The sequence below is a fragment of the Eptatretus burgeri genome, chromosome 4 (genome assembly GCF_056783735.1).
Source record: "Eptatretus burgeri isolate ZD-2024b chromosome 4, Ebu_testis_v1, whole genome shotgun sequence".
In the NCBI taxonomy this organism is placed as follows: Eukaryota; Metazoa; Chordata; class Myxini; order Myxiniformes; family Myxinidae; genus Eptatretus; species Eptatretus burgeri.
The window spans coordinates 108911079-108936412 of record NC_140964.1 but is presented as its reverse complement, the minus strand read 5'-3'; the positions used below and the strand labels follow the sequence as shown (position 1 = coordinate 108936412).

Genomic DNA, 25334 nt, shown 5'->3' with positions numbered 1-25334 from the left:
AATTCTTGACTTGTCAAAGTCGTTAATGTATGACTATTACTATAATAATTTAAAATCAAAGTGTAAGGATAATGTGTCATTGTTATTCATGGATACAGATAGTTTTATATTAGAAATTAAGACAAGTGATGTATTTGAGGATATGATTGATATATATATATAGTCCGGGAGCCAACCTGTGTACGAGGCTGTTTTAGGGTTGGACCTTACAGCCTCTGCTATAAAATTTTACACCCCCAGGATGTTTAGATATATGTTTGCAGTTCATGAAAACCAATGTTGGCAATTCATAAGCTCTTGCGAAAAATTTTGGCGGCCGTTTTTGTTTGAGGAAGATTTGAAAAATTTGATAAAACAGCAATTGTCAATAAAATTTCTAAAAAAATTAAAAAATCACATTCATGAAAAATAAATGTGAACTAAATGTAAGAATTCAATCAGTGCATTGTAAAATGACAAAAAAAATTGCCTTTGTGAAAGTAAACCTCGTAAAAGTACATAATTTTGTGAAAAATGCCTTAAAAATAACGTTTTTTGAAGATGGCCTTTAGAACTTTTCTTATCATAGGCAGATGCTGCATTAGAATACTAATTTCTCTTAATGTGATATGAACATGGTATCCATGGCTAATTAAAACAGCAAATTTGATTGAGTTCTATCAATTTTTAAAGAGAAAATTAACATTTTTGTCAACCAAAGTTACCCCTACCCCCAAAATCCTCTTACTCTATTGAACACAGTTCGGTTAAGGTTTGCTGGATCCAGGTTGGGTACTTCACAGTTCACTCTTCCAAAGGAAAATTCAATGGTGTTTGGAGTGACATGGCCCTGGAGCAGACATACAACAATGAAGGGAAGACATCTCTGTTCAAACGCATATCTCAGGCACCAGCTGCTCGAGATAAATATGTGAAAACAGCACCATTTCTCACAGCTGTATCAGAGAACATAAAGTCTATGGCTAATCTAGGCCAACAGGAATCTACTCATCATGGAGAAACACAGAAGCAGGCAACAGAAGAACATATGCATGTTGAGGAGATCAAGAAAGTGATATGCCAGCAGATGATAAACCCATTCCAGTGTAACAACCAAGTGGTTCTGCTCAATAGAGCAACTAGTGAGAAGGCTGCTTCAAAAGACTTGGTCCATGCTCAAGCTAAGGGCATGGAAGCCATTATGAAAGCAGAAGAGGTGGTCTCTATTAAGATTGAACCACTGAAGCTGGTAACTTTCTCCTCACAGAAGAAATCAAAACCATCAAGGAAACAGAGTTTAATCAGGATCTATCAAGATGAGACTGCAACTACACGTGTGCTGTGTTTCTATCGAGATGCCGACCCAGTCACAAGACAGATTGCATTTTCCCATGAGTGGACAGACTATCCATCATCCCTGTTTGAGGTTGATCCACGCTTAGCACAGGGGGTTGTAATGCGCAAAGGCAACGAGTCTGATTTCGTGGCAGTGCTAATTGCTGAAGCTGAGCAGGATGTTGTTTTACAGCTGCCATCATTACCACAGAGTGACCTATACACAGTTTATCTGGTAGACACAATGGCATTTGTAAATAAATACCAAAAAATGGGTGCGAAAACATTTGGTGAACTTCCCCAGCTGTATCTTCGCAAGCAGGTGTATCCTGCAGTTGAAACCTGAAATGTGCAACTGTGTCAACATCATTGGTGATCAGTATGATTTTGATGATAGCCATACTTTGAAGGGTGATGAGCAGCAGAGGAGAAACCAGACAGACCAGGCAAGACAATTCTCACCATCCAAGAGTCTAGAAATTCCGGACTGGAATTTATTCATGAAGAATCCAAGAAATAAAGGAAATCTTCAGAACTTCATTGGCACTTCCCTTTGTGAGAGTCCTGAAGCTATTCCGGATGGAGTGACCATCATTCTTGGTAGTATGATGGAAAACAAAGGTCACACTCTTTCCATCACATCAGCATCAAGTTCAGTTCTGGACTTACCTTGTGAAGAACATGAAGAGGCAGACACAAGGATTATTGCTCATCTTGCGTATTGTGTGGAATATCTTGATCACCATCGAGCTGTTGTGCATGCAACAGATACAGACATAATTATGCTGTGTATATATCACTTCTGCTGCTTGAACACATTGCAAGAACTCTGGATACAACGGCAGAATCAATACCTACCTATTCATGAGCTGGTAGAAGTGTTGAGCAAGAAGTACCAGAAAATCCTCTTGATGTCGCAGCTACACTTCTGTGCACATATGTGTTGTGTGGATGTGACACAGTGAGCTACCCATTCAGAAGGGGAAAAGAAGAGGTCAGGTCAGGTATGGGAGCATGTGCCAGAACAGCGCGTCGCTGCGTCCACTTTCCGCCGGTACTCCAGGGGCCTCCGTCTGGCCATCCCCCAGGCAGATGCCAGGCCCATCCCCATCTCCTTGAGATGATGGTCAACCTGCTGCAACCATGAGGCACGTGGTCGGTCCACTGGCCTCCCACTCATGAGACTCCCTCGCTGAGAGAATCTGGTGAGCAGGATCAGCGTCAGTCAAACGAGCCACATGTCCATACAGCCGCAGCTGACGCTCACGGACTATGCAGGTAACAAATCTCATCCGAGTCTCTCTCAGCAACCGCTCGTTGGACACAAAATCCGACCAGCGATAGCCAAGGATTCTCCGAAGAGACCTGGTACCAAAGGAATTAAGTCTCCGTCTCAGATCCTTGGTCAAAGTCCAAGTCTCGCACCCATAGAGCAAGACTGGAAGTACCAAGGACCTGAAGACTCAGACTTTCGTCCTCCCGCACAGGTACCGGCAGCGCCACACCCCATGATCCAGTGAATCCATGACTCCCCAGGCCCGACCCAGACGTCTATTGACCTCCGGCTCACAACCTGCGGAGACATGAATATCACTGCCAAGGTAAGTGAATCTCTCCACGACCTCAACATCCTCACCACAAACAGACACAGACAGGACAGCAGCATCCAAGATGTCACCGAAAGCCTGGATCTTAGTTTTGACCCAAGAAATCCGTAATCCCAACGGCTCCGACTCCTCATTCAGCACCTCGAGGGCCCCCAAGAGGATGTCTAAAGTCTCCGCAAAGATGACTGCATCATCTGCAAAATCAAGGTCTGAGATCTTGACATTGCCAAACGATGCACCGCAACTTGATCTCTCCGACATCCTCCCTAGAATCCAGTCCATACAAGTGCTGAAAAGTGTGGGGGCAAGTACACATCCCTGACGAACTCCAGTAACAACTGGAAATAAGTCAGAGATGGTACCACCACACTTCACAGCACTCTCAGTACCAGAGTAGAGTTCAGACATCAGATCGATCAGTTTCGGTGGCACCCCACGAAGACCAAGAATCCTCCAGAGGACATCCCGATTCACTGAATCGAACGCTTTACAGAGATCAACATAGGCTGCAAGCAGCCCCTGCCGAAACTCTCGTCTGTGTTCGGTGAGGACACGAAGTGCAAGGATACGGTCAATCGTTGACCTCTTTGGTGTAAAGCCTGACTGCTCTGGACGCTGGTGCTCAAGCAGATGGTGGCAAACCCTATCAAGAATTATCCGAGCAAAGACCTTGCCCGGCACTGAGAGCAGCGTCACCCCTCGGTAGTTTTTGCAGTCTTGGCGATCACCCTTCCCTTTCCAGAGAGGGACAACAAGGCCCCTCTTCCAGTCAGTTGGGATGATGCCTGTGTTCCTGTGAAAAGAAGAGCGGCACAGGTTTCTCTGGGACTGATAGGAAACCTTCCCCACCTTGTTGATTTTGGAAGAGATAGTGAAATGGCAGCAACAGAATGTGTCATTGATGAGGCCAGAGTATACTGGACTGCTCTGCATGGCCAAAAAGGGTTCAGCTGTTTGGATACCCTCAGGCAGCATATGTTTGTCTCTTCAAAATTAGACCTTAGGTCACTGCCAGCAACAGAAGATGCGTTTTACTTCCTTGTTTTAAGAGCATTGTATCAATTGCTTCTGTATAGACGTGCACATCTCAGTGACCGAGCACTTCCCCCAGCCACAACATTTGGCAGAACCCTTATCAATGGAAAACTGGTCCCAATTCTCATGTCTAAGCCAGCCAAGCCAAACATAGACAAAACGGTGTCTTGCATGTGCAAATTATCCAAATGTCTGAAACGATGTTCATGCAAAAAGGCTGCTGTGCCTTGCTGAGTGACATGCATATGCCTTGGTCAGAGAGGTTCATGTAGTGGAGTTGTTTCAGAGAGTGACTCTTCCTCTGAAGAGGATGTTTCATGTCACAATATTGTGTTAATCCATTTCTAATTTTATCTTCCTTAAAACCATGGCATGTAAAAGTATGTTCTTGTTCCTGACCCCATTGATAGTCAAGCATTTCTGAGTTACATAAATCTTTTGTTGTTTGACATATAACCTTGTCAATTGAAGGTAGGTTAAATCTACACCAATTGTGATATAGGAAATGAACTCCTCTTTAATATGAGGGGTCATTTGTGTATATAGGTTTAGTGGTTATGATTTTAGGACAATATGAATTACCCCTACCCCCATCCTACATCTTCGCTTTTGCCAACATTTTGTTATCAGAGGGGGCTCGCAAAAGTGTTGACTGTGTTGTTGCGCAAGAGTTTCACCATTGCCAACATTGGTTTTCATATACTCAAAGGGTGTCTCTTTATGAAAATCAACACAAAAATTTTATAGCAGACCGGGCAATTTTTTTTTAATTTTGATCGGTTGGCTCCCGGACTAATATATATATATATATATATATATATATATATATATATATATATATATATATATATATATATATATATATATATATATATATATATCTCAAGTAATTAATTATAAGTCAGGTGATGTGTTGTTTTCATCAAAGAATAAACAGGTTATTGGTAAATTTAAAGATGAATTGGGTGGGAAGGTCATGAGTGAATTTGTAGGATTGAGATCAAAGTCTTATGCTTTCACGTATATTGATAATAATAACATTGAGAGGTGTGATAAGAAGCTAAAGGGAATAATGAAAATTATAATTAAGGAAACAAACTTTAAACATTATTACAACTGTTTATCCTTAAAGAAGGAAGAGTACAGAAAAATGGATACAATAAGAAGTTATAAACATCAATTATATACAGAAGAGAAAAATAAGAAAGCATGAGGAGCTTTTGATGAGAAAAGTAATATTTTAGAGAATGGAATCAATAGTCTCCCTTGTGGTTATGTGGGCTTGTGGGTGAAAGGCAAATTAATGCTCTCGCAGTACAACAGCCACAAAAACCAAGGAAAATTTGGACCAATGGACCAACTTATTGAAAAAAAAAACCCCCCCAAAAAACCCAGACGTCGTCAATAAATACAGGATCCGTTGGGTACACAGAAACAGATAATCGTTTTACAATACTTTACTCCTTTAGATTAACCGAGCATGCATGCTTGCCAAAATAGATTCATTCACATATCTGCAGCCACTGGCAACTGTTTTCCATTTTTTGTGGGTGGGTGTGGGAGGAAGGGGGTGGAGGCCAGGATAAAACAAAGCCATGGATGCAGTTCACCATTGTTTTTGGAGTTAGTTTAGACTTTGGTCAGCAGGATACCTTTGTACCGGCATTAATGACAAAGCCAGCTTAACATACAGTGTACCGACACACAATGGCTGACACCAATGACACAGCCAGCTTAACGTTGCTTCTGAATGACTTGATGTTGCAACATCCAGCCTGCAACTGTCAGGTTGGGAAACAAATCTGAACAAAACAGGTCTTCAACGAATTGGACATGATCCCTGTTGCAATTGTGAAACAATTTGTCCATTAACTCCAGACTAAATATAATTGGCTGAACTTCAATTCCACAAGGTATACAGAGCAAAAAAAAAAAAATTCTTTCCCAATAAGACCATAACTCTTACGAAGGAAATGAAGAAAATGATGAACAGTGGTAGGGAGGAAATGAAGAGGAACCACCTCCAGTTCAGCAACGGAAAGATCAACATGCCTAGGCCGATCATGGTCAGCATGCCAATGGACCAAGTCACCTGTGCCAGTCATGCAGATCAGCAAGACAAATGAGAGAGGAAACAGAGAAAGATGAAGTGCAATTAATGATAAAGTTGGAGACATCTCCCATAAATCATGCATTTTATGGGAGTAATTACCCCTATTAGTCCAAGAGTCAAGAAGGTTTATTCAAGTGAAAAGTGCCGGAACATTTGACCTCATGGGCTGATGGGATCATCCACCGACATCACAAAAATGCATTGTTACCGGATCTGACCCGTGGCTTTCCCCCGAAATTACTCAATTAGTGATGCCATAATCGAAAAACCTAATTTCCACAATATCTAGCAAACTATGCATGATAAGATCACGAATAAGGTGTCCATACATATGTTTTCATGGTCAATCATTACTCTGATGCAATGCATATTGCTAGAAAAGGTATAGTTTACCACATAAATGCATGGTTCATCCACTAAATTAGCGACGCCATTACTGAAACCTCACTATCTGAAAAACTCTGCATGAAAATATCACAAATAAGGTGTCTATACCGATATTTTTACGGTCAATCACTACCCTGACACCTGTGTTATTACTGGGAAATGTTTAGTTTACCATGTAAATGTGTAGCCCACCCGCTTATAAAGCAACACCATTACATGGAAAACTTGCAAATGTGCAGTTAACATAATTAACTTGATGTCCTCTTGGCATTACAAGTCTTCCCTATCATTTTCGTCACCCTCATCACTGTCGTCACTCCAAGCATTATCTGACTCTTCCTCATCTACTGAATTCTCTTCCTTGCCATCCCCATCATCTTCATGTGGGCCTGTGAGGGACTCTGGAACTGAACTTCCTGGATACCAGTCTGGTTCAAAGCAGTTTTGAGACAACTTCCATCCATAGTCTGTCGGACTCGCCCCAATAGTTGGATCTGTATGATCAGCTCTCTTCCAGATTCTTGCCACATAGTGCGCCCTTTTCATATGATTATCAAGTGTCTTGGCACACGGGGGAAGAGAGGCACAGTTTATCTTCTTTATTCTGGCAAGGGGCTCCTTTTCGTCACCACCACCCATTCGCATGAATGCCTTGTATCTGGCATCATTAACGTCAGAGGTTTTGAAGCCATACAGCATGCAGACAAAGGATGCAACAGCTTGGACGTCTACCTCCTGAGCTGTTAGAGATCGCAATGCTATCACGTGAGATGCATCTGACTCCATCCGCTGGAAGGGCTTCACTTTGCCTTTTCTGTAGAAACACGATGTGAAATCACAACCAGTCAAGGCATGAAGGCTGATTAGTGCTTCAGTGATACCAGTCTGTTTTTTCTCAAGAATGTCAGCTAGTTTAGTGACATCAATGTACCTTTGGTGGTTGCCAGATCCATAGACCATGATGATGTTGATCCCTTCCGACCTTCCAGAAAGCCCAAGCAGAATGATGAAGATGTCCGTATCAGTGGACCTTACTAGAATGTTACCAGTGGAAATGTTGTTTGCGTGAAAGGCAATGAGCGTGTCAGCTTCTTCATATCGACATTGGAGGTGATTCCGTTCTTTTAGTTGCAGCACATCATCCTCAGTGTTCTTCATCTCCATACGCACACACCATGTGAAACTGTTTTTCTTCCAAGAATTGAACCATATTGGAGAATCTTCCATTCCTCCATTACAAACCAGGCAAACTCTTCCTTGAATGATCCACTTTTGAGTAACTCTGTGCCACTCTGTCGCTGAGCCTGGAATGATGAAGGTCCAGTAATGATGAATGATTGAGGAGAAGTTGAACAACGCAGGTTTCGCTCAGTATCTTTGATTGATGGTCACTGGTACTTGTCGAGCACGAAATGTATTTGCCCCCCACGATACAAACATACTTTGGCCAAAAGATCCTTTGAGATGGTTGCATATGTGGACTTGCTGTGCTGCAGCACGGTTTCATGGAGGATAATACCATCATCAATCACTGCGGCTGTTATTGGGGGAAGACTGTTGTCATTGAGAAACACTTCCTGTCTGCTTTCAAGTTTCTTTGTGAGAGATGCCTTGTCCATCTTCAGGGGTGTTCCATCGCTCTGGGCAAGAGAAAGTGGTACTTCAGGAACCGGGTAGCTAAGAATGTGATGCAGAACAAGTGCATCGCTTGTCTCAGCAGCAACAGCTAAAGCCGCTGTCACACCTTGACGTTTTAGCCAGCGTATAGCAACGTATCAAAATGTATGTAAAACGCTGGCATACGCTGAACTATTGATGGTTTTTTCCAGTTTTTGGCGTATTCATAACGAGTTGGACGTATGCATAACGTATTGGTCATGTACACAGAGCGTTTCTATAACATATAGATAACTTATACCAACAAATGCTTAGCGTGTTGTTGGCGTTCACAACCTATGCCCAACAATAGTCTAACGTATGCATAACATGCGGCAGCGTATCGCCGACAATCACGTGGCGTAGCCTATGAAAAGGCTCGACGATTCAAATCATAACCGCACTAGACATTGAAGTGTCAAGGCCCTGTCACACCTTGACGTTTTAGCCAGCATATGCCGACGCGTGAAAAATTTGCGGAATACGCTGGCACACGTCGAATACGTTAAGGGTAAGTTTTGTATACGTTAAGAGCACGCTGAAGTACGCTGGCATACGTCGTAGTACGCCGAGCACGTCGACAAATTTTAAACATGCTCAAAATTGTTAGACATATGCCAGCGTATGACGCACACGTTCCGCATACGCTGGCCATAAATTGTTGGCACATTATGCAATCGTTGACACACGTTACTCGTAAGTCGAAACACGTTGAGGTAATGTTTAGCGTACCTGAAACTTATTTCTAACCTATGAGTAACGTGCTTTGAACCTTTGTGTAACGTATCTCCAACACATATTGACGTATGTAGATGTATTTGACGTCTTCCGGACGACCACAGAACTTACTGAATGTGTTACTAACTTACAGCTACCGTATAATGGCATATTGTCCGCGTTTAGGGGAATTGGTATATTAAAATGTGGTTCACACAGGAGGAACCCATCAGTGTTCCAGACGCCATGGTTTTTTCTTTTTTTTTTCCTTCGGCATGACGGTGATGTTGACACTTCGATTTTTAGTGCGGTTATGATTTAAATCGTTGAGCGGCAGCCTATTAATTGTCATATTATAACCGCACTAGAAATCGAAGTGTCAACATCACCGTCATGCCGAGAAAAAAAAAAACAAAAAAAAAAACATGGAGTCTGGAAAACTGACGCTAAACATTACCTCGACATGTTTCGACTTATGAGTAACTTAAAAGTAACGTGTGTCGACGATCGCGTAATGTGTCTACAACACGTTACTCATAGGTTAGAAATAAGTTTCGGGTATGCTAAACATTACCTCGACGCGTTTCAACTGATGAGTAACTTGCAAGTAACGTGTGTCAACGATCGCGTAACGTGCCTACAACTTATGGCCAGCGTATGCGGAACGTGTGAGTCATACGCTGGCATACGTCGAAAATTTTTGAGCATGTTAAAATTTGTCGACGAGCTCGGCGTACGACGACGTATGCCAGCATGCTTCAGCGTGCTGGCATGTTATATAATCTTAAGCACTACAGTTGGCATTGTAATATTTCACCATAAAAACATGGGTATAGACACCTTATTTGTGATATTATCATGCTCTTAACGTATACAAAACTTACTCATAACGTATTCGAAGCGTGCCAGCGTTTGACAAATTTTTCATACGTCAGCATACGCTGGCAAAATCCTCAAGGTGTGACAGCGGCTTAAGATTCATCCAAAGACATCCCTGACTCCCTCTGCCACATTTGCTCTTCGTGCTGCAGTCTTAGATTGCTTCACATTCTCAGCAAAGTTCAACATTTTCACTTTGAATTGCCTTTCGCCGTCTCGCAGCATTTTTGGCTGTTTCCCAGTTGCTGAAATTGAAACACTTCAGGGCACATTTTTCTTCTCTTTCTTTGGAAATTATACAAACGGGGGCATCATTTGCCATGATCTGTAAATAACAAAAAGGGACCGAGACCAATGCATTATTTGCCACATTGTAACAAATGACAGAGATGGTACGACTCCAGTCGGCAACTTTCAGGGTGAACTCAACATTTTGAAGCACTAGAGTTGGCATTGTAATATTTCACCATAAAAACATGGGTATAGACACCTTATTTGTGATACTATCATGCAGTGTTTTTCAGATATTAATTAAAATGGGTTTTTCCTCAATGGCATTGTGAACCGAGTGGGTGAACTACACATTTACATGGTAAACTATACATTTTCTAGCAATAATGCAAGTGTCAGTGTAATGATTGACCATGAAAACATAGGTGAAGACACTTCATTCGTTATATTATATATGACCGTTTTTACAGCCATTTTTCCCTGCTGTGCAGGGGTTTGGCTTTTTCTTGAGGCAATGTTTTATGGCCGGATGCCCTTCCTGACGCCAACCCTGGTCGCCTCTTACGACACACAGGGATATGGTACACCTATTCTAACCGGGGCATACACCGGGACCAGTACACTGGCACTCATTTCGCCGACCTCGGAAGGATGACAGGCTGAGTCAACCCCCTGGTGTTAATTCAGCAGCCAACGGGGCTTGAACTCAGGACACTGGGATCCCAAGCCGCCACCCTAACCACTAAGCCAACACCAGGCTCATTCATTCGTTATATTATCATGCATATTTTTCCAGATATTGAGCAAAATAGGTTTATCGGTAATGGCGTCACTAATTGAGTGATTTCGGGGGGGGGGGAGGGGGGGAAGCCACGGGTCAGACCTGGCAGCAATGCATTTTTGTGATGTCGGTGGATGACCCCATCAGCCCATGAGTTCAAAGGTTCAGGCGCTTTTCACTTGAATAAACCTTCTGGGCTCTTGGACTATATAGCACCTGCGCAGGCAGTTCACTTGTCACACAAAAAAAAAATCGAATAAATAGATTTTCTGTGTTGTACCAAATAACTAAATATCACCTTTCTGGTTTATTTTTGTCAATCTGTATATCTTTGTAAATATTCTACCAATTGTGCTGAACAAGGGCTCAGTTGTGAAATTTGCAATGCTGAAAAATGGGCAGTTGGAGTGGAAGAAAAGGGGAGGAGGGGTTGGGGGGGAACAGAGGATGGGCAAGTGTTGGTTTAACAGACTGCATTCTGTCTCACCGAAAAGTTTATGATGCAGAAAGAGCGAGTTTTCACATTCAGGAATTCAATGAACAGTGTTGTCCTTGAAAGGGAAGAGCCAGAATAGACATCACAAAATCCCTGCTTCAACATTTTAAGCAACAATTTAATGTTATATAATATTTTCATATTGCACTACATCCATCCCAGAGAATAAAATCTGAACCACTTTTCACTTCACTAGGCACCAAGTGCGGTCACCAACAAAATACCAAAGGACAAGTTTCTCTCTTTTCCTCATTCTCAGGCCATGGAGGAGCTTGTACATATATCACGTACACGTCAAGGATTCAGAGACACCTGTTTACATTTACATGAATTAGAAGGATATGGAGTAAACAATGGATAAATTAACAGCATTTGAGATTTTATCATGGTTTACTTGAAGCATCATGAGCTGAGTGCTCAGATGAAAATATGCAAAATCAAAAAACTGAATTAGACATCTTTTTTTATGTCACAAAAAAAATTCAATTACATTTTATTGATACCTCTGCTTCAAAAATAAGTTTTTTTTTTCCAACAATCAAAAAGTTTTTGTTTTTTAACGTTATTAATACAAATAAAAAACATGATTGATGTGAAGCAATTTTAATACCTCGAATAAGGAAGTGCACTCAAAAAAAACTCATGATGGTGGAATCAAAACTCGATTAAATGCAAGCTCTCATGAAAGGAAGGACGATTTCACGAGCACAAGTGAGTGCTTAATGGAGGTGTTGTGGTCACCTCCTGAACTGGAATATAATATAATAAATAAACTGGAATATAATAAATAAACATGTGAATTCCACACTTGCACAAGACAACAAACCCATTTGATAATAAAAATAAATTATGACAGAATCATGGAAATAAAGTACATTTCAAAGCAATCTACTTATTACATAGGCAAAGATGAAACTTGTCGAGTGTCAGGTCAGGCCAGATTCGATCTGTGACTTGCTAGAAATACCATGTAAACCTGTAGAAACCTGTTTCATGGTCAGGGTGTTGGCGACTTAACAAACAGTTACCCCCACTAAATTTCTTGGTGAGGATGGTGTATGATATGGACACCAAGCAGGATTAAAAACAAAACCTGTCGAAGGGTGGAGAAGCTCCTTGTGAGCCAACGGCCATCCATATCTAGTGTCCAATTAAATCTGCAGACATCCTCCTGAAATTGGCTTACTTTTTATTAGGAGGTGGTGGAAGGATTTTCACTCCAGCTACCATAAAACACTTCATTCTGCAAAACATACGAAAAGCACAAAAAAAAAAAAAATCTGAAAACCCACTCTGTGGGAGTACCTCCTGTGCAGCTGCCCTTGGCAGGGCAACTCACCAGATGACGGGATTTGAGCAAAGCCTTCACGATCCCCAATATTTGATGGTAGGAGGAAAACCACGGGGTAACCTTCCAGGGTCAGATTACGGAAGTGTGTCATCAACCAGAAGGCAGTCTTCTTGGGTTAACCTGAGGTGGTCCCTTTGGGTGGGTGCCTGGAATGTCCTATCCCTAAGAGAGGATGACCACCTCTTTCTGTTATCAGAGCTCAAGCGTTTGAACATCAGTATTGCAGCACTTTCTGTGGGTTGGAGACCAGATTGCGACAAGATCATGGAAGGTGGTTACACCTACTATTGGTCTGGTCTGTCTGATGGTTACCATGCCAAAGGAGTTGCTCCAACTAAATCCAATAACCTGACTCCAAAGATAATTGAGGTAATACCGGTCAAACAGCGTATTATGAGACTAATGATTAGTCACTCCTTGGGTGTCATTTCCCTGGTCTCAGTTTATGCTCCGACTGAGGCGAGTGATCTCACCATGAAGAATGCATTCTATACCACGCTCGAGTCTGTGGTTGATCAGTGCCTGAAGTGAGATATTCTTCTCGTCTTGGGAGATTTCATGCATTGACTGGAACTGATAGCGATGGTGAGGAGACATGTGTTGGTCCCCATGGGTCTGGAACTGTGAATCAGAAGAGCATGAAGTTCTGTGACTTTGCAAGAAGTCTTGGCTTTAGTGTGGCTGGTTCATGGTTTCAGTGCCCACAGGCTCATCGCTGGACTTGGTATTCCAATGCTGGCGGTGTGGCAAAGGAGATTGACCATGTGCTTGTTGATGAGCGCTGGAGGATGATCCAGAACTGCAGGGTCTACCGGAGTGCTCAGTTCCTCAATACTGACCACCGGCTTGTTGTAGCAACTGAAGTTGCACCTTAAATCCAGGAGAATGGTACCATCCCAGCCGAGGCTGGATGTTGGCAAGCTCAACGACGAGGGAAGCCGAGCAGTTTGCAAACAGGCTGAGGAGATTTGGGGGGGGGGGGTGGCAGGGATTTGGGGTGGCAGGGATCTGAGTGTTTTGGTGGATTCTGAGGAGTTGTGGAATGCCTTCAAGACCACTGTCCTTTATGTTGCCAGTGGATGTCTTAGAACACACTGTAGGGGGAAGAAGAATTTTGTCTCTCAAGGGACACTGGATACAACTTATCAGTCTCAGGCCAGGCTGAATGGTAGAGCTGAGGCGTAAATCTGTACGTGCGCCAAGTGTGGACAAGGAGGCCTATGTACGAGGAATCTGTGAGCGGGTAGAGCATCAACTGTGGTCAAGTGATTCTCATCCTGCTTACAGGGGAATTTGTGCATTGAGTTCCTCCAAGCCCGACCATCGGTGCACTGCAGTTAGAGCTGAGGGTGGGAGGCTCTTGACAGAAGAGTCCGAAGTGAAGTCCCGCTGGGCTGGATACTTTGAGCGGCTGTACCAGGCTGATCCACCAGCTGTGGAGTTGGATGTCAGTGGTGTTATAATCCCTCTTGCTGATCCTCCAATCAACTGTGGTTCACCTTCATTAGTGGAAACACAGACTGCGGTGAACCTGTTGAAATAGAGTAATGCTCCTCGGATCTGTGGCATTCATGCTGAACTTCTCAAGGCTGTTGGAAATGCTGTACTTGTCATTGCATGCAGTTCTGTGCTCTGCCCAGAATGCAGGCATCATCCCAAATGACTGGAAGAGGGGCCTTGTTGTCCCTCTTTGGAAAGAGAAGGGTGGTTTCCAAGAAGGCAACAACTACCGAGGGGTGACACTACTCTCAGTGCTAGGCAAGGTCTTGCTCAGACAATTCTTGATAGGGTTTGCCACCATCTGCTTGAGCATCAGCATCCAGCGCAGTCTGGCTTTACAACAAAGAGGTCAATGATTGACCATATGCTTGCTCTTCGGGTCCTCACCGAACGCAGGCGAGAGTTTCGGCAGGGGCTGCTTGCAGCCCATGTTGATCTCTAGAAAGCGTTTGATTCAGTGAATCAAGATGTCCTCTGGAGGATTCTTGGTCTTTGTGGGGTGCCACCAAAACTGATCAATCTGATATCTGAGCTATACTCTGGTACTAAGAGTGCTGTGAGATGTGGTGATACAATCTCTGACTTATTTACAGTTGTTGATGGAGTTCGTCATGTGTGTGTACTGGCTCCCACACTTTTTAGTGCTTGTATGGTCTGGATTCTGGGGAGGATGTCAGAGAGATCATCTGCGGTGCATCGTTTGGGAATGTCAAGATTTCTGACCTTAATTTCTCGGATGATGGTCATCTTTGCAGAGACTGGATATCCTTTTGGGGGCCCTCAAGGTGCTGAATGAGGAGTCGAGCCACTGGGATTATGGGTTTCCTGGGTCAAAACTAAGATCCAGGCTTTAAATGGCATATTGGATGCTGCTATCACGTGTGTACCTGTTTGTGGCAAGGATGTTGAAGTCACGGAGAGATTCACTTCCCTTGGCAGTGATATTCATGTCTCTGCTAGCTGTGAGACAGAGGTCAACAGATGTCTGGGTCTGGCCTGGGGAGTCATGGATTCACTGGATCATGGGATGTGGCACTACCGGAACCTGGGCGGAAGGATGAAAGTCGAGTCTTTAGGTCCTTGGTGCTGGCAGTCTTGCTCTACGGATGTGAGACTTGGATTCTGACCAGGGATCTGAGGAGACAATTCCTTTGGTACCAGGTCTCTTCAGCAAATCATTGGCCATCACTGGCCAGACTTTGTGTCCAACGATCGGTTGCTGAGAGAGACTCAAATGAGATTTGTTACCTACATAGTCCCTGAGCGTCAACTGTGGCTGTATGGACATATGGCTCGTTTTTCTCATGTTGAGCCTGCTCACCAGATTCTCTCAGCGAGGGAGCCTCGTGAGTGGAGGAGGCCAATGGGCCGACCATGTGCGTCATGCTTGCAGCAGGTTGTTCAGCATTTCAAGAAGATGAGGATGGGCCAGGCATCTGCCTGGGGGATGGCCACACGGAGGCCCCTGGAGTACCAGCAGAAAGTGGATGCAACGACGCGTGCTCCCATACCTCACCTGACCTACCTCCAATTACACCGAAACCCCTGACACAATGTTTTGTTACAGGACAAGAGTGGAGTGGGAAAAGGCAAATCGAGTTGCACACTACTTATTCAGAGCTAACATAAGAAGAACAAACATTGTTTGCAATGCAGCCGAGAATATTGTTGTGATTAAATGAGACAAACACCCGAGTTAAATTTATAAGCACTGCATTGATTGCGGCATTTTTTATACCCCAATAACTTGTCTTAAAAATTTTATGCAACTCACACAAAAACACTTTCCTGAGGAAATACCAATCTTGCGAGTGCAACCTGTGGCTGCTGGTTGCATCATTGTTTGGGACGCAGCTATGTGTCCCCCTTACCAGTACACTGGTACTCATTTTGCCGACCTCGGAAGGATGACAGGCTGAGTAAACCTCCTGGTGTATTTTAATTCAGCGGCCAACAGGGCTTGAACTCAGGACCCTAGGATCCCAAGCCGCCACCCTCACCACTAAGGCCTAAGTCACATTTGCTCTACGGCGAGGATACGGCGGCCATACGCCCTCTGAATTGACAGAAACGTGCAGCGGCGCAGAGTTTCTGAGGTGGCCTCAGGGTGGCCCTACGCCGTATGGCTATATTTTACAGGCCGTAGGGTCGCCGTGGAATTATAACGCAGAGTTATAACTTTTGTCATTTCTACGTTTGCCATAGCAATTCGACAAGTCGAAACAAAAGAACTGGTAAAAAAAAAAAAAGAACCCACCCGTTACCGTCCGTCTGGCCGCACGTTCACCTTAGGGCCCCACTGAGGTCCCCCTACAGGCACCTTGCGTCTGCCTTGAAAATTCTATAGCCACCGCAGGAACGCCCTAAGGTCACCGTGCGACATCAAATCAAAGACCGTACGGCACCCCCACGTTTTCAGTCTCCACAATTTATAAATACGCAGTGCGGCTACCTACAAAATAAAAACATATGTGACTGCTACATTGTGTGACCGTGGAAATAGCCGTATAATTGCTGCAGCCGCCGTATAATTGCTAGTGGCCGTAGATTCTGGAGACCCCACGGCCGCCGTGGCAAATGTGACTTAGGCCGAAGCAAACACCAATGATCAATAAAAAAACTAGAACGGGCACTCAAAGAGCGCATACCTTCGCCGCCACTACTTTTTTTGTTCTTGGTATGAGTGTGGGGAACTGGTTTCTTATGAATGGTCTTATGACACAAACCACATATCTATAATGTCATGACCCCCCCCCCGACTTTTGGGGGCTACGGACTAAGCAACAATCAACTCACGTCGTTTTGGCGAGTCTTCACTCGCAAGCTCGGTGAATACAACGTTTCAACAAGAGAAGGTAATCTCGTTTGATGCTGGTTTCATGCAAATCGAATAAGAATTGACTGAGTTATGCCGAAAACCGCATATTTTTCAAGGGCGTGACCCCCCCCCCCCCGACATTTTACCCCAACCGGTGACATGTGTTATGACGTCATTGTGTCACAAGATTGGGAATTAAATTCTGAACATTTTGGTGCTGGGTTCATGTAAAGCGGACAAGAATTGACCGCGTTATGACAAAAACCGCATATTTTTCAAGGTCGTGACCCCCCTGACCTTTGACCCCTAACCGGTAACAAGAGTATGGGCGTCATTGTATCATATTGCATATCACAAGATGAGGTGTTGAATTCTGAACATTTTGGCGTTAGTTGCATGCAAATTGAATAAAAATTGACCGTGTTATCGTAAAAAGATGATTTTGACCTTTTCGTGACCTTGATCTTGATCTTTGACCCGAACGATCCCAAAATCTAATCGAATGCTTCCTGGCTAATAACCAATCATCCCACCAAATTTCATGCAATTCGGTTTAATACTTTTTGAGTTATACGAATCACAAGATTACAAATAAATAAATAAATAAATACATGCCGACCAAAACGTAACCTTTCGCAGAATGCGAAGGTAATCAGGTACATTCGAGTTTCTTCCCCAATCTCATTCTTTCCTCCACGTTTTCAAGACAGCTGTTCACCACCATCTCAGAAAATACATTCATTTTGATTGAAGACGAGTGCACACACGCAGTGTCTTTTCTCGGGGCAACCATAATTGGCCCCATTGGACTTAGTCCAAAATGAGGTAGTAGGGTGAATATACTGATTCTGGCTCACTTTTCCCCATGTAAATGAATGGGGGATTTTCAGCGATTCCTATTTTTTTTCCCTAAAAATAAACCCCCTTTTTATCCCAAGGTATATTTATTTGTCTCCCCTTTGAACCTGGAGGTTGAACCTCATTGAATTGAACACCTGGGGGTTGAACAGCTCACTCATTGAACCTATAAAGATTTGTTCATTCTCAAATTCCTTCAATAGTTTAATTTTCTTTGCACAATAATCCCCATCTAAAATATTGAAAAACAAAACATTTGAATCTTTATATTTTTTAAGATACCCCTTTTGTGCTATTAAGAAATGATAAACTTCTCTTAATGCTCTTGTTTGACCACCTCCTGAGCCACAGGTTATTTTTTTGTTAAGCCCCGCCCACTTTCCACAAGGTATTCAATAAGCCACGCCCACTTTTCTTTAAGCCCCGCCCACTTTTGCTAAGCCCCGCCCACTTTTTGTGAGGTATTCAATAAGCCACGCCCACTTTTCTTTAAGCCCCGCCCACTTTTGCTAAGCTCCACCCACTTTTTGTGAGGTATTTTTCTAAGCCACGCCCACTTTTTCTAAGCCCCGCCCACTTTTGCTAGGCTCCGCCCACTTTTCATAAGGTTTTCTCTAAGCCACGCCCACTTTTTCTAAGCCCCGCCCACCTACTCTTACATCATTTCCAGTTCATCTCTGGCTCACAAAGAAATCACTAGAAAATTCCAGCATGTTTCAGTTTCTATGGTTTCCATGTTATGAAATGGTTTTCAGCATGTTATGAAATTCCACCAGGGAATTTCCACAGGAAACCACACCCAACAGTCTTTCCCTATAAAAGCTTCAAGCCCAGGCTCCATTTTAAACATTTTTTTTTGCTGACAATGGTGTGCTGTGTGCTTACCTGGAACTCTCAGACTTGTATGGAACTAAACCTTCAAGTTGATGAACTGGATTCAAACCTCTTATCTGTTGAGGTAAGATTTTTATTTTCCTATTTTTAGTTCCTTTTAAACATCGACTCGTTTAATAATTAAATAACTTAATTAATACATTATTATTTTCTCTCACAGGAAATTGTATCTGAAATACAAAATGAAAATACTGCTTTTGCTACAACTTGGGGGGAAATTGTTGGCTTGGTTGAAGACCTTATGAGCGACCAAGACTTTGAGTGGAATGACTTTGGGGTTCCTTGGAACTCTCTGACTTGTATGGAACTAAACCTTCAAGTTGATGAACTGGATTCAAACCTCTTATCCATTGAGGTAAGATTTTTATTTTCCTATTTTCAAACTTTGATTGAAGCATACTCATTTAATAATTAAATAACTTAATTAATACATTATTATTTTCTCTCACAGGAAATTGTATCTGAAATACAAAATGAAAATACTGCTTTTGCTACAACTTGGAGCGAAATTGTTGACTTGGTTGAAGACCTTATGAGCGACCAAGACCCACAGAACGAGTTCGTCCTTGATGATCCAACCAAAGAGTTATACCTTGGAGACCAGCAAAGTCCTGAAAAAGAGTTTTGCAACAATAGTACTCATTGTGAGTTATCAAGACAATACCCCCTGAACAAGTTATACCTTGATGAGCCAGAATACAAGTTTTACCTTGGAGACTCACAATTTTCAGACATTTTGAAAAATGGAGTTTTCCTTGATGATCCACAGTTATACTATGTGAGATCTATCACTGAAACCCATAAAAATTGGAAAAATGGAGATTTCCTTGATGATCCACAGTTATACTATGTGAGATCTATCACCAAAACCCATCAAAATTGGAAAAAATGGAGATTTCCTTGATGATCCACAGTTATACTATGTGAGATCTATCACTGAAACCCATAAAAATTGGAAAAATGGAGATTTCCTTGATGATCCACAGTTATACTATGTGAGATCTATCACTGAAACCCACTATATTTCTGGAAATTGTGATTCTACCTTGGAGTCTTGGATAGATGGTTATATTTTTGGAGACTTGAAATGTGGGTTCTGGCTTGATAACTCACAATGTGATACATATCTTGGAAACTCAACAGGAATGTGGTTATACCTTGGAGACTTGGAAAGTTGGGTTTATTTTGAAGACTTGAAATGCTACCACTCTTTGGGATCTAAACCTATCAAGAAAGTTCTTATTCCCTCTTTCTACGTCATCAAACCTGAAAGCCTTAAAAGACAGAATTGGAAGAAGAGAAAAAAACATTAAAAAAAATACATTGTTCGTTCTGGGAAGAAAGTGCAGGCTTACTCCCCCTTTCTACATCATCAAACCTGAAAGCCTTAAAAGACAGAATTGGAAGAAGAGAAAAAAAAAAAAACATAAAAAATATACATTGTTCGTTCTGGGAAGAAAGTGCAGGCTTACTCCCCCTTCCTACGTCATCAAACCTGAAAGCCTTAAAAGACAGAATTGGAAGAATAGAAAAAAACATTTAAAAAAATACATTGTTCGTTCTGGGAAGAAAGTGCAGGCTTACTCCCCCTTTCTACATCATCAAACCTGAAAGCCTTAAAAGACAGAATTGGAAGAAGAGAAAAAAAAAAAAAACGTAAAAAATATATATATATATATATAGGTGGAAATCTCATTTTGAAAAAGACATTGTGTTGGGCGAGGATTGAGTTGGGGTTGAGATTTTGAATGTGAGGGTTGGGGTTGAGATTTTGAATGTGAGGGTTGGGACACACACACACACACATCAACAAACAAAAGTTAAGCCTTGACTATTCAGTTGAGGATTCTGTGTTTGGGGTTCACAGATCTAAGAACGTCCCCCTTGACACACATTATATACTGTAATACACCTCGGACTTGTTCCTCTAGTGTCCACAAAGGTGTATAGTCGGAGGGAGTGAAGGGACAACCCATTGCTCCCATGGATATTATCTGCTTAGTTTTGTCTTTTGTAATTCCTGTGAATAAAATGAACCTAAAATCTCTTCCCCTTCCAAATCATATATTTTATAAGTCCAAGGAACCGTATCTATTACATCAACAATTTTAAAAAGTTCTTTCGTCCATCGTTCAGTAAAACCCTTTTCAAAATGAGATTTCCACCTATATATTCTTACGATATCACCAACTTTGAACTTAGGTTTTCTGACATTAATCTCTTTTTCATATTTTAATTTTGTAAATGTTTCTGATGGTTTCATATTTGTTGACGTGTGAATCGTGTCATTATACTTCTCCACAATATCCTGAATAAAAGATGACCATTGTTGTGAACCGAGTTGTGTGAATTTTTTATATAGTCTCTCTTTTAAGGTACGATTAAAACGTTCAACAACAACTGCCTTCCCTTCATTAAAGGTACTGTATAATGTAATACTGTTATTTTTTAGAAAATTCATAAATGTCTTGTTATAAAACTCTCTACCCTCATCAGTCCACAATTTTTTAGGTTTTCTCTTACTTTTATTAAATATCTGTTGAAAAGCTAACACAAGAGTATTACCTGTTTTGTTTTTTAAAGGGACAACCCACGCATATCTACTCCTCAAATCAATAACGGTTAAAGCATACTTGTACCCCTTATCATTATTGAGTTCAATCAAATCAGCAGACCAGATATAATCAACTTCCTTGGAATAAACTTTCCTTCGCTGAAACTTTGTGAATATTGGTTTATGTAATTCATCAGCTAATTGCTCTTCAGTCTTAATGGCATCATTAGAGCCTAAAGTTTTTTGAATTTCCAAGTCCAAGTTTCAATTTAGCACTGATCATCTTCTTCACAATGAACCGATCAACTTTTTCTCTCAAGGTTGGATTTTGTATCAGAGACAAATTATACAACATTTCTCTATCGGCTTCATGCTTTTCTTCCAACGTTGTGGTATTCCCATAATCAATATCGTGTCTCATGCACACTTCATCAACTCTATTGATAGGCTGACTCCAGGATTTAGGATTGTCTGCCTCATCTAATCTTTTATCCAAGTTTGTGCCTGGACCACAGAAAGAATACCCTGGTAGATGTAATTCCCCTGGTATTCCAGTAGTTGTAAATTTACTTCCTGATAAAAACTTTTGTATATCTCCTCCGAGTTTGTGTTTGGAGATAAATTGATTTTTTTTTGAACCACACACCGAACATATACCTTTTTGTATAACCCTGTTATATTTACTTTTAATATATGAAATATTTTTAGTATTAGTTTTCTTTTTACATTTGAGACAATAACTCATTTATTTATGAGAAAAATTCCTGCAGAGTGCAAAAACCTTTTTAGTTTCCAACATGCACATTTGAATCTTAATTTTTAAAACATAAAGAATCCTTAGAAATGCCTTTACTCTCTCCTCCATTTATTTCAGAAAAAACTTGAATTAAAATGAATAGCTTGTCGATGCCAATAGTTTTGTCGAAAGTATTGCAAATAGACTTGTTAATTCTTTGTATTCCTCCTCGGTGGGTTGAGTTATTTTCTGTAATACCTCTATTCTTTTTTGAATCTCACTGGTTTCCATACTATAATATTTATTTATTCTCTCTCTTTCCTCCCTCTCTCTCTTCTCCTTTTCCTCCTTCTCCTTTTCCTCCTCTCTTCTTCAACTCCTTCCTCATCCCTTACTATCCTTGAATCGCTTACACCCCATAGAATATTATACATATATTCATCAGGATTTCTTGTTATTCCTGTATCCAAAATATTTTTTTTTACAACAGGAAACCAATAAAATTTCTTTTGAATTTCTAAAAGAGCTTTACCTTTTCTTAACTTTATAATTTTTTCATTATTTAACATTCTAATTAAATCTAAAGTTGTCGGTTTATCAACATCAGCATAATGCCAATCTTTTATTGAAAATACCTCATTCTTATGTTGTAGAACATATTTATTAAAATACCGAATACCCTTTTCTTGAAGGTATGCTTGGACACAGAAATGATAATATTCTTGAAGCCTTCTTGCTGTCATTTATGTATTAGAAATATATGTTAGAATAATATTATGGCACGAAACACCTCCCCATCTTCCCATAGTTAAATCATTTTGTATTTCCTTACTTATTATATATAATCCTGTTTTTTCTGTTTTCATGAGATAAACAAGGGCAAAACCATTATTATATTTACCCTTATTAAATTCTTTTATTTGTTGTTTACTAATCGTGGCTCCACAAAACTCATTCTCGATCCCAAGTGGATAATATTCTTCCTTACGAGACTGATTTAATTGTTCCAGGTCTTCGAGGTTAATTTTAAATGACCAATTATACCCTAAATCATTCATATCATACCCCCATTGTTCTATTCTCATGCAAACGATACGCCCTTCTTTATAAAAATTCATTTTAATTCGAACTGTGAATTCTGTATGACCTGGAGATAATATCAACACTTCTGTATCTTTGGAATACACAGCCGTTTTATTTAAGGATATATATTGTGATAAATCGCTTAATCTCACCAAGTCATTCGCGTCAGTCGGGCTTGGATAATTTTTTAATTAATAAGCATTTTTCATGTTAATATCTTTGGTTATATTATATTTATGTCGTTCAGCTTGTGCCTTTGTGTAATAATTTGATAAATCAATATCCAGTTCTTGAGATACACCAAAGATAAAACCATCTTTACCAACATAAGTCATTTATATTAGATTAAAAATAACATCATAAAATTTTTTATTTTTGTTGAGTTGAAATAACACATATAGACATAATTGACCACAACACTTGGAATTTAATTGTTGGACTTGAAATGTTTGATAAACACCATTCTGTAAGAATTTTATAACTTCAACAGGTGGTGGAAGACCAAAACTATCAAAATAATATTTGTCTTGACTATTAAAAATACAAACTCAATGAGAACCGTTCCCATTATTATCTTCTAAGTTCATAATAATATTCTTTGTATGTTTCGGCACATTTGTTAATTCATCTCTCATACAAATAACCACATTATGAATTTTTAATTTCTTACAATATTTGACAAGTTGTAAATTTGATGTTGTATTCTTTCCAAATTTTTCCAACCACTCATCAATGCTCATTTATTTATTAGAAAAATATAATCCATTACCTCTTTTCGTTAATTTTACACCTGCTTGTGCAATAGAAGAAAGCATATCTCCAACTAACAATCTTGCTTTATCAGGCAGACCTTCAAGTTTTTCAGCAAAATCTACAATTACGCCACTTCCACTAATTTGTTTCTCCAACTCTTTGTTATGTCTTTCCAATTATTTTTGAGCCTGGAGTTGAGCCTTCCTTTCGTTGGCAGTTTTCACCGCTGTTGATATACCACCCGTCAATGCTCCAACCGCACTTAAACCAGCAAATAAAGGAATTAGAAATGGGAGAAATCCTCCACTCGTCTCTCTTATTGAATATTTTTTCAACATTGGTTTTGTCATTTTAATTTTAAGTGAGCCAATGTCATTCAAGATTTTAACCTGTTCTCTTGTGAGCAAAACATCAATTCTTACTGCTCCTTTTCTCTGAATTGTATTAACGTTAATCGTACAAGGCTTTTGATTTTGAACACAAGATGATAGTTTATGAAGATTGATTTGATTAACATATACCCCAGTTGGTACTTTGCCACTCATTTATTTAACAAAAAATTATGTGAGACTAATCATCACACCATTATCTGTATTAATCTGCAATTCTGTTTCTTCCAAAAGCAAACAATATGTATCAACTTCTTCACTCTCTCCTCTTTCAATGTATAGGGAAGTATCCACTCGATTAGACTTTATAGTTTCCTTTTGCGCGCTCAGGTCAAACGCATAGATTGTATACAAACTTTTAAATGCTGTCATATCCAAAATAGGTTCTTTATTTCCATTACTTTCACACACCTTTTGGTAAGACTTGTATGCTTCAGCAAAATCATTTTTTTCCCAATTAATTTCCAATCTATCTCGTGGATAAAATGTTCCATCTAGAGAAACGCGAAGTTATTTCACCTTAGCATTATCACTCAATGCATTATTCTTATCAGTCGCAGTATCACCATCTGGCTTTTTAAAAATGATCCACAGATATCGTGGCTTTCCTTCCAGAACACCCAAATTCCACGTGTAAGTAGTTTGATTGAGTTTAACGTGTTGAGATCTTCTTTTGAGATATGATACACTGAGTGGTTTCTTTGAGTTAAGTCTTCGATTCAACATCTCTTCTGTTTTAAGATTAGGAGTATATTCACTGATATACCAACTCATCTCCTCAATTACAAATTTATTCTGTTCACCAAAAGCACTAGCAACACCAAAAAGCAATCGATTTTCATTATCATTCCTTTGTAGTTGAAATCTAATTTTAAGACCATACAGAACTTTATCATGATCACAAAATCCAAATATACCTTTAAGAGGAACCGCCACAGTAAAACTATTTTCTGCTTTTGTATCATCATTATACGCTCCTTTCCTTTGAATATATCCAGGGTCTGTGTTTGTTCCCGTTGACATATCAGGAATAAAACCTTCGACAGACCCCTTTCCCATTCTATCACTGAATGTATAGAGTGTAAATTTTATCATTTCAGATACAGCAGAGACATAATCAACCGCTTCAACTTCTTGTGTTCCAATATACAAACGCACACTATCAAACATTTTCCAGAAGAA

At 40.6% G+C, this 25334-nt stretch overlaps 1 protein-coding gene across 1 annotated transcript in view; it reads right to left on the bottom strand.

The window, feature by feature from the left end:
• LOC147028873 (synaptic vesicle 2-related protein-like) overlaps positions 1-25334 on the bottom strand; it is a 460702-nt gene that overhangs the window by 75066 nt on the left and 360302 nt on the right. Inside the window, exons 7-8 of the mRNA XM_085879648.1 lie at positions 11208-11271; positions 5923-6048 (exon numbers count right to left, since the gene is read on the bottom strand). Coding sequence (XP_085735774.1) covers positions 5923-6048; positions 11208-11271 — 190 coding nt within the window. The remainder of the gene's footprint in view (positions 1-5922; positions 6049-11207; positions 11272-25334) is intronic.